Consider the following 11,994-nt stretch of genomic DNA (forward strand, 5'->3'; position numbering starts at 1 on the left):
ATTTGCATTAAAATAACGGTCAATGACTGGCAACATTTATTCCAGGATTTTTACCGTTTTAAAAACGGATATCTTGACGTAAAGGAGTGCCATTACGGTCACCAACCAGTAAAAGATTACGGTCGCCTGTATTTTACTGAAATATGGCTGAGAACAGTATATTTTTTACGAAGAATTCCCGATTAAAAATACTTAACAGTACAACATCAAGAACCATTTAGGAAACTCAGTCATTTTTTATGGGATAATTTCACATTCTTGAGGACATTCAGCCAGGTTACACAAAGCCAATAGTTAAGATCGACTATGAAGGAATATATTATATGACCAAAGGTGAAAGAAATCCCACAAGTGCTATATGCCTAGTGGCTAGATATCAACTGACCTATGGCAATTACTCCATATAAAGTTCAGGTTTAATCTCACGAAGGCCTCTAAATTCTAATTCTATTACATTTAGAAAAATGCTAAACCCTATATGGAATCAAATAGTTATATGATCAGGCAAATTTCTGCTGACAAAGATAAAATAGGTTGGTGGACTATAAGTTCAATGAAACGTTTAGTAATTTTAGTTGTTTCATAAATATTGATTAAATTTACTGATAGATATATAAAAGAATTAACAAAATAATTTTATGACCAAAGATTAATATTACTGATAGATATACGAATGAATAAAAGAATAAACAGAAAAAATCCTATTATGAAATGAACTTAGAGGCCACTGAAAGATTTTCTTGCTATAGAATCTGCAATGTAGCGATCATATTTTGTCTCAGATTTTCTTGCAATAGAATCTGCAATGTAGCGATCATATTTTGTCTCAGATTTTCTTGCTATATAATCTGCAATGCAGCGATCATATTTTGTCTCAGATTTTCTTGCTATATAATCTGCAATGCAGCGATCATATTTTGTCTCAGATTTTCTTGCAATAGAATCTGCAATGTAGCGATCATATTTTGTCTCAGATTTTCTTGCTATAGAATCTGCAATGCAGCGATCATATTTTGTCTCAGATTTTCTTGCAATAGAATCTGCAATGTAGCGATCATATTTTGTCTCAGATTTTCTTGCTATATAATCTGCAATGCAGCGATCATATTTTGTCTCAGATTTTCTTGCTATAGAATCTGCAATGCAGCGACCATATTTTGTCTAAGATTTTCTTGCTATAGAATCTGCAATGCAGCGACCATATTTTGTCTCAGATTTTCTTGCAATAGAATCTGCAATGTAGCGATCATATTTTGTCTCAGATTTTCTTGCAATAGAATCTGCAATGTAGCGATCATATTTTGTCTCAGATTTTCTTGCAATAGAATCTGCAATGTAGCGATCATATTTTGTCTCAGATTTTCTTGCTATAGAATCTGCAATGCAGCGATCATATTTTGTCTCAGATTTTCTTGCAATAGAATCTGCAATGCAGCGACCATATTTTGTCTAAGATTTTCTTGCTATAGAATCTGCAATGCAGCGACCATATTTTGTCTAAGATTTTCTTGCAATAGAATCTGCAATGTAGCGATCATATTTTGTCTCAGATTTTCTTGCAATAGAATCTGCAATGTAGCGATCATATTTTGTCTCAGATTTTCTTGCAATAGAATCTGCAATGTAGCGATCATATTTTGTCTCAGATTTTCTTGCTATAGAATCTGCAATGCAGCGATCATATTTTGTCTCAGATTTTCTTGCAATAGAATCTGCAATGCAGCGACCATATTTTGTCTAAGATTTTCTTGCTATAGAATCTGCAATGCAGCGACCATATTTTGTCTAAGATTTTCTTGCTATAGAATCTGCAATGCAGCGACCATATTTTGTCTAAGATTTTCTTGCTATAGAATCTGCAATGTAGCTATCATATTTTGTCTAAGATTTTTATGCAATAGAATCTAGAATGTAACTATCAGATTTTGTTTAAGATTTTCATGCAACAGAATCTAGATGAATCAGATTTTGTTAAATTCAAAGGTCAAGGTCGAGCAAAAGGTATAGAAATAAGCTGTCGCGGCGGAGGTCTAAACTCTACAGAGTAACCCCTCTAGTTTGTTATAGAAACATTTACCGAAGCCCAAGCTTAGACCAAGCTCATCCAATTACAGAAAATCCTTTAAGCTTTGTCAGCGTAACAGGTGGGTTGGCGTTATACTTCTGTAACTGAATTAGCGTTCGCTGACCGTCCCGGGTTCAATGACCTGCAAGCCAACATTGTTGTTACCATGTAACAGGTGTTATAGAATACAATGCATGATTATAGAATACAATGAATAAACGAAGTTAATAATTAGAATAAGTCACATATATTATATTTTCATATCTAAAGAAACACTCAAATACAATTATATAGTTGTCGATTGTATTAATTGCTTAAAGGTTTAAAGGCCGCTCATGAATGGCAGAGGTAAGGGACAGTGATATTGCCTTATGAAACAGGACAATACCCTAGAGACTGACCATATATACATATGATCAGCGCTCAACCCTCCTCTCCCCCCAAGCTAGGACCAAGGAGGGCCAGGCAATGGCTGCTGATAGACCTCTAGGCTCCCCCAAATCACCCATCCATAGCTGACAAGGATGGTGAGATTGCAGCGACCAAAGAAACTAACGTTTATATTAATGGTTGCCTATTGTATTTATAGTTTAAAGGTTTAAAGGCTACCCATGAATGGCAAGAGGCAAGAAACAATGCCCTAGAGACTGACCATATATACATATGATCAGCGCCTATGCCCCCTCTCCACCCAAGCTAGGACCAAGGAGGGCCAGGCAATGACTGCTGATGACTTAACAGGTAAACCAATAGACTCCTAATCCTCCATCCTCTGCTCACAAGGATGGTAAGGCTGTAGATACTAAAGAAACTATCGATTCTGGTAAGAACGCCAAGCAGGTACGTTTCCATTAAAGGTTTAAAGGCCACTCATGAATGGCAGAGGAATTGGGGCAGTGACATTGCCTTATCAAGCAGGATAGTGCCTTAGAGAATGACATATATACATATATATATATATATATATATATATATATATATATATATATATATATATATATATATATATATATATATACATACATACATAATATATATACTATATATATGAATATATATATATATATATATATATATATATATATATATATATATATATATATATATATATATATATATATTATACATATATATATATATATTATACATATATATATATATATATATATACATATATATATATATATATATATATATATATATATATATATATATATATATATATATATATATTATACATTATATATATATATATATATATATATATATATATATATTATACATATATATATATATATATATATATATATATATATATATATATATATATATATATATATATATATATATGTATATATGTATGTATATATGTATGTATATATATATATATATATATATATATATATATATATATATATATATATATATATATATATATATATATATATATATATATATATATATATACACATGTGACCAGCGCCCTCGTCATCTCGCTACCTAAGCTAGGACCAAGGAGGGCCAGGCAATGGCTGCTGAGGTCTCAGGAAGTAGACCTATACGCTCCCTCTATTCCCACATCCTTAGCTCACAAGGATGGTGAGATTGCAGACACTAAAGAAACAATCGAGCTTGAGCGGTTCTCGAACCCGAGTCTGGTAAGAACTCCAACCAGGGACGTTTCCATTAAAGGTTCAAAGGCCGCTCATGAATGGCAGAGGGTAGGGACAGTGACATTCCCTTATCAAGCAGGACAATGCCCTAGAGACTGACCATATATATACATATATATATATATATATATATATATATATATATATATATATATATATATATATATATATATATATATATATATATACATATATATATATATACATATATATATATATACATATACATATATATATACATATATATATATATATATATACATATACATATATATATATACATATACATATATATACATATATATATATATATATATATATATATATATATATATATATATATATATATATATATATATATACACAAACACACACATGTGATCAGCGCCCAACCCCCCTCTACACCCAAGCTAGGACCAGGGAGGGCCAGGCAATGGGTGCTGATGTCTCAGGAAGTAGACACTAAAGAAACTAGCGAGTTTTAGCGGGACTCGAACCCCAGTCTGGCGATCTCCAATCAGGGACGTTACAACATCGGCCACCACAACCCATTAGGTACCACTTAGTAACGTCTCTAGTGTTAATAGATCGAAGGATTTTTCCAAGGACCTTGCATGAGTCCCAGGATGCGTGACTTTGCAAACAGCTACGTTTAATTTACAGTCGACCTCCTCTGAATTAGATAACGAGGATGTTTATATGAATGTTCAAAATGATGTCCTCCTAGGCCTGCCTTTCAAACAATACTCAAAGATTTTTTCTCTTGGAAACAATAGCTTCATTGAAATTATCTGGATTCTTGCTATATATTATACTCCCAGGAACTGATTCCATTAATTTCATGTAGAAGAGTTTAAAAGTTTCTATATTTCTTGGAAATAAAACTTAAATTAGTCGGTTGGAGAATATATGAAATATGTATTTTATTGTTGTTACTCTTCTTGAAATTTTTCATTTTAATTGTTAATTACTTCTCTTATTTCTTTGTTTCCTTTCCTCACTGGGCTATTTTCCCTGTTCGAGCCTCTGGGCTTATTGCATCCTGCTTTTCCAGCTAGGGTTGTAGCTAATAATAATAATAATAATAATAATAATAATAATGATAATAATAATAATAATAAGTTACTTAGTTTGTATACAAAAACAGATTAGATATATGTACTGTAATATAAAGATGTATTACAGAGAAGATTAATGGCTGGAGACATATCTGAACAGAGGTTAAAAGGGAAATAAGGTTTAGCTTAAGAATGAAGATTAAAATAAGGGTAAAATTGTGTAATGTGTGATTAAGACAAATCAATTCAATAAAACCATGCAAGATGATGAATGAACAAGAATGATTTAGGACTAAAGCCAGAAATGGAGAGTGTACACTTGGGAAAAAAAAAAAAAAAAAACAGTAATTTTACTCATAAATTTGCCGGTAGTAATATACTGATCTTAGCCATATTTCAGTAAAATACAGGCGACCGTAATTTGTACCCTACTTTTTCATTATCTTTTCCAGGTTGGTGACCGTAGTATAACTCCTTTACATAAATATATCCGTTTTTAAAACGGTAAAAATCCTGGAATAAATGTTGTCAAACATTTACCGTTTTTTAATGCAAATTCTTACCAGTGAAGGCTTCTAATAACGATTCAAATATTCAAATTACTCAGTATTATATTATTTAGTTACCTATTAGTACTCTACATGAAAAAAAATGCTTATCTAACATGGTAAAACACTGAACTCTTTGGCACCACACCTCAAGTGCATTATCTGATACACACACATGTCACTGAAGAGAGATAAACAATTCATTGATAAGAATTGTCTTTGTTTACGTTTTCAAGTTCTCTCTTAGAGCATCCTCTCATGTCAGGGGACTCAGAATTTTTTCTTTTTTTACTCTACCGGATGTTTGTTCATTCCACGTAAATCAAGCAAATCATATTATCATACAATATTGAAAAGGACGTTGGTGACTGATACAACACATGAACATACGCTACCAGGGTCTAAGCGATGTCAGGCAGGGCAGCCGATCGGGACTACGGTCTACCCCAAAGGCGAAGCAAAGTCCTTCAAAAGAAGGCAACCGTGTTACCCAATACAATATAGGGGAAAAGGGCGTTAATAGAAGAAGAAGAAGAAGAAGAAGAAGGCAACTAAGCAATGTCAGGCAGGGCAGCCGATAGGGAACTAGGGTCTACCCCAAAGCCAAAGCAAAGTCCATCAAAACGAAGACAACCGTGCATACCCCCATACAAAAATAAACAACAACAACAACAACAACACGTTAATAGAAGAAGAATAAGAATAAGAAGAAGAACAAGAACAAGAAGAACAAGAGGAAGAAGATTGAAACAATAGCAAAGCAATGTTTGAGGACATGTCAATATCATTTCAATTAGGGGAGTTTTCTTGAAGGTCAGCTAGCTTCCACAAAGTTTGTTTTACGTTTTCTTACTTTTGCTACATAATGATCTTTCAGTCGGGCCAAATCTATCCCATGGAAACCGCAGAAAAGCCTCCTAAATGTCCTTGTGTGAGCTTAGAGCTTTTTATTGTAATATCTGCTCTCCATAACTTCAGACAAAACACTTTTCCAACTATTCTTGATTCAATGCAATGGCCTTAGAGCCTTGATTCATGGAAGCTCTTGACATGAATGCTAAGAAAGTTACATCTAATGTGGAAAGTCCCTTGTTGAATGTCCTCAGAATATTAATCTCTGGGCTTCTAATATACCACTTTTTCCTAGAGGGCTTAATTACATACCAAAATGACCTATTTCACAAGTCTTCTTCCCCCAAGGGGTTAACTACTACAGTGTAATTGTTCATTGGCTACTTTCCTCTTGGTAAGGGTAGAAGAGACTCTTTAGCTATGATAAGCAGCTCTTCTAGGAGAAGGACACTCCAACATCAAACCATTGTTCTCTAGTCTTGGGTAGTGCCATAGCCTCTGTACCATGGTCTTCCACTGTCTTGGGTTAGAGATCTCTTGCTTGAAGGTACACTCGGGCATACTATTCTATCTTATTTCTCTTCCTTTTGTTGTTTTAAAGTTTCTATAGTTTATAAAGGAAATATTTATTTTAATGCTGTTGTTATTCTTGGAATATTTTATTTTTCCTTATTATCTTTCCACACTGGGCTATTTTCTCTGTTGGAGCCCTTAGGCTTATAGCATCCTGCTTTTCCAACTAGGGTTGTAACTTAGCAAGTAATAATAATAATAATAATAATAATAATAATAATAATAATAATAATAATAATAATAATAATATTCAATTTCATCATTAAAGTTTATGAAAAAGTTATATGGTCTTAATGATGGCGAATAAAGGTTAAGCAACAAAGTAAAGAAAAAAATTAAAAGAGCACTTTCCTCTATTTGTTATTCAGTATAATCAATTACCACTTATGTTTATCAAACTTATCAGACAGAGTTTATCAAACAATACTCAGTCAGCGTAAGGAAAAATAAGCCTTTGTTTTCTTCTTGCAAAACTTGCAAATAAACGATATATTGACCCAATCTGAGCGGGAATTATTATTATTATTATTATCATTATTGTTATTATTATCATTATTATTGTTATTATTATCATTATTATTGTTATTATTATCATTATTATTATTATTATTATTATTATTATTGTTATTATTATCATTATTATTATCATTATTATCATTATTATTATTATTATTATTATTATCATTATCATTATTATCATTATTATTATCATTATTATCATTATTATTATTATTGTTATTATTATCATTATCATCATTATCATCATCATCATTATTATTATTATTATTATTAAAAGCTAAGCTACAACCCAAGTTGGAAAAGCAGGATGCTATAAGCCCAGGGGTCCCAACAGGGAAAATAGCCCAGTGAGGAAAGGAAACAAGGAAAAATAAGATATTTTAAGAACATTAACAACATTAAAATAAATATTTCCTATATAAACAATAAAAACTTTAACAAAACAAGAGTAGGAGAAACCAGATAGAACAGTGTGCCTGAGAGTACTCTCAAGCAAGAGAACTCTAAAGCAAGACAGTGGAAGACCATGGTACATAGGCTATGGGACTACCCAAGACTAGAGAACAATGGTTTGATTTTGGAGTGTCCTCCTAGAAGAGCTGCTTACCCTACCTTAAGATTTGTATCATCATCAATAAAACTGTACTATAGTCAATTCTTTTTAGCGGGGCAGATTTGCAACGACTTGCAGGGGTGCCCTTTTAGCTCGGAAAAGTTTCCTGATCGCTGATTGGTTGGACGAGATAATTCCAACCAATCATATAGTAGGAAACTTTTCCGAGCTAAAAGGGCACCGCTGAGAGTCAGTGCAAATGCGCCTCATTAAAAATAATTGATTATAGTCAGGGCCACCTATGCTAGGTTGGTTTGCTGTGAGCGGTCAGACGAATATCTCCCACCATTCTGTTGGCCAGCGTTGTGATGAAGAATGGCCAAACTCCAGACATGAATTGATATGAATGAGGCCTTTGTCCTACAGGGGACTAGAAAAGGCTGCAGTTGTTGTTGTTGTTGTTGTTGTTATGAGAAAGGAAATAATGAACTATTATGATTCTGAATATCTGATTTTGTCTTTTAGAAGTAATTCATTACGACCACAAAGTCCTTGATTCCTAAAAATTATAATTAATGTTATCGTCCTTTAAAAAGGAATAATTTTGCATGATTATACGTCTGTAACCAATCTGATATATCACTTCAGAAAGCCAACATAACTTTCAGTTTCCAGAGACATTCTTGTCACAACTGTCTTCCACTGTCTTGGGTTAGAGATCTCTTGCTTGAGGGTACACTCGGGCGCACTATTCCATCTAATTTCTTTTCCCATTGTTTTGTTAAGGTATTTAGTTTATATAGAAAATGTTTATTTTAATGTTGTTACTGTTCTTAAGATATTTTATTTTTCCTTGTTTCATTGTCTCGCTGGGCTATTTTCCCTGTTGGGGCCTCTTTAGTTATAGCATCCTGCTTTTCCAGCTAGGGTTGTAGCTTAACAATTAATAATAATAATAGTAATAATAATAATAATAATAATAATAATAATAATAATCATCATCATAATCATGATCATAATCATAAGCATAAGGACACCAATCACATGGTCTCCAGGTTGAATAATAATAATAATAATAATAATAATAATAATAATAATAATAATGATAAGGAATGAATGAAAAAAATTATATTCTGTAAACAAAGGGTAAAAAAAAATATGATACTTTAGAATATGCCACAAACAACACACTTTATCTAATATCTTTCTTAAAGATAATTCAAATGTTCATCCGTGGTAGATAAGACTTTTTCCTATCAAAAAGTAGCCTTTGATTTACTAATGAACTCATGGTTTACTAGAGAACGTTATCAATGAACTGATAAGCCTTCGATACACATCTGAAGGATTCGCCATCTTCAAACGAAGCTCATCTTCGGTATCGAGAATTTCTTCCAAGATACTTAACCCTTCTGGATAAAAAAACGTCTTATCAGTTACAATCTTCATTGAGGACTTGTACCAAAGAATAGCTGATTTAGTGTCTTTTTGTTTTGTGCCTCTATCGGCGTCTGACAAGGTGAGGCTATGATAACGTTATGGCAGAGGGTGTATACTAAAGTACGGACATGGGAGTAGAGGCAGTAGCGGCTCCTTTTTTTGTCTTATCTTCTTGTTGAGAGCCTGTTGAAAAGCAATGTCTCTCTTGACCTTTGAATTGGCTGCCATTGCAATCTTAGGATGATGCCTTGAAAAACAAGTTATTTATAAGCTTACATTTCTGTAATTTGATTTATGTTGAGGTTTCAAAAAGGTTAAGTTATGTATTTTGTATCACACATTATTTATAACCTTACATTTCTGTAATTTGATTTATGTGGAGGTTTCAAAAAGGTCAAGTTATGTATTTTGTATCACACATTATTTATAACCTTACATTTCTGTAATTTGATTTATGTGGAGATTTCATAAAGGTCAAGTTATGTATTTTGTATCACACATGATTCCAGTTTATGATTCATCATCTCCCATTGCAATATAAGGATGATCCCTTAAAAAAATACGTAATTAAGAACCTTACAATTTCTGTAATTTGATTTATGTGTTGATTTCACGAAGATCAAGTTGAATATCTAGTATTACTTATAATTCCAGTTAAAGATTCATCATCTCCCATTACAATCACAGGATGATCCGTTTAGAGAATAAGTTATCAAGAACCTTATCTTTCTATAATTTGAGAATTTCTCTGGAGATTTCGAAAACGTCAAGTTATGTATCTAATATTACTTATGAAGCCATTTTAAGATTCCTCATTTCCCGTTGCAATCTCAGGATGATCCGTTTACAAAATTCATCATTAATTATGAGTTTAGTTCAAGATTCATTACTGAGTTATTATTATTATTATTATTATTATTATTATTATTATTATTATTATTATTATTATTATGAGCCAAGCTACAACCCTAGTTGGAAAAGCAAGATGCTATAAGCCCAAGGGCTCCAATAGGGAAAAATAGCTCAGTGAGGAAAGGAAATAAGGAAATAAATAAATGATGAGAATAAATTAACAATAAATCATTCTAAAAACAGTAACAACGCCAAAACAGATATGTCCTATATAAACTATCAACAATGTCAAAAATAGATATGTCATATATAAACTATAAAAAGACTGTCAGCCTGGTCAACATGAAAACATTTGCTCCAACTTTGAACTTTTGAAGTTCTACTGATTCAACTACCCGCTTAGGAAGATCATTCCACAACTTGGAGCCTATGGTTCTTTAGTAGGTTGATGTCTATACGAATTGTAAAACCCTTGCATATAAGAACTTATCATACAAGAGGTAAAAGGATATAAAGATTGATTAGAAAAGAATCCAGCTGTTAAAATTTATATGTATGATCTCATTTCTCTGAGGACAGCTTCATGATTTTAGATTCTTTTTGTGACGGGCCGAAAGAGGTTGTGACTAAGAAAGCAGGATGAAAGCAACTGGGTAACTTTATTACAGAACATCCGTTTATATATACATAAACTCCAGGCAAAAAGGCCATAAAGAACATAACAGGAATTTTCATGTTCAACCGCACTGGTTAACAGTTAACGGTGAGAAAAACCAGACCTGTTATTTCTGGTCCCTATCAGTGCGAGGGGAGAGCGAAGATACAAGCATAATGTATACAAAAATGAAATGTCGTTACTATTGTGAAGGGCCGAGAGAAGGTTGTGACTCAAAGACAGGATGGAAGCAACTGAGTGAGTTTATTATAGAACACTCTCCTTTATATACAAAACTCAAGGCAACAGGAAATTTCCTGTTCAAAATCGACACCGTTACCGATGAGAAAAACAGACATGTTTTTTCAGGTTCTTTTTAGTGCGAGGGGAGAGCGAAGATACAAGCATAATATATACACAAAATGAACTATGTACGATCGTGTGACACACGGTTGGCACAGTTTAAAGTTTCTCACATTCTCTTGCTTTTTAAAATTTTCATTTACACATGCTGTTATCCAATTAATTCAGATCTTGGCTCATTGTTTTTGCTCACCATTCCACACATGCAATAGATCCTTAAGATGTAGACGCTTATCAAAAATGCCTTGAAAGGTCTTCAGTGTAGAGGTTCCTTAAAAAAAAAAAAGGGGGGGGGGGGCGCGGGAAATTATTTCGACGAGGGTTTGATTCTCCCAGATAAATTCTCTATTCCTTACTTAAGAAGTCGACTGTTGTTTTATTATTTCTTAATATGAAGTACAAAGTCTACAAATTTAGCCTCGCGTATAAGATTATGTCAAGGTAAATCTTAGAAGGTTTTTCATATCATCTACTCTGAATCTATCAAAAAGGCCGCTAACTCTCAAACCGAATTGCGTTAATTCATAAGATAAAAGAATATTTTTTTTTTTTATCGATACCCTCTCCCATTGACCATGTTCTTATTAATCTTATAGATTGAATTATAGTTAATTTCTCTATTACATTTTCTACAATCACCAGGATTGTTTTTTTTACTTCGATAGGCTTACCATTGGATCTCCCGTCTATTTAGTCAAAATTATCTCAAGCCGAAAATTCTCGTTTTTCTTGCCCTTTCTTGGTTTATCTTGAACTATCTTGGAGATAACCAGTTTTGTTTTAACAATAGATAACAAATAAGATGATATAAGATATTCTTGAAGCCTTAAAATCATTCTTTAA

At 32.6% G+C, this 11,994-nt stretch overlaps 1 protein-coding gene across 1 annotated transcript in view; it reads right to left on the minus strand.

The window, feature by feature from the left end:
* Positions 1–717: 717 nt before the first annotated feature.
* The window catches only part of LOC137639452 (uncharacterized), an 11,781-nt gene continuing 504 nt past the window's right edge, over positions 718–11,994 (minus strand). The window contains exon 2 of the mRNA XM_068371725.1: positions 718–1,136. Coding sequence (XP_068227826.1) covers positions 718–1,136 — 419 coding nt within the window. The remainder of the gene's footprint in view (positions 1,137–11,994) is intronic.

The sequence above is a fragment of the Palaemon carinicauda genome, chromosome 4 (genome assembly GCF_036898095.1).
Source record: "Palaemon carinicauda isolate YSFRI2023 chromosome 4, ASM3689809v2, whole genome shotgun sequence".
Classification (NCBI taxonomy): Eukaryota; Metazoa; Arthropoda; class Malacostraca; order Decapoda; family Palaemonidae; genus Palaemon; species Palaemon carinicauda.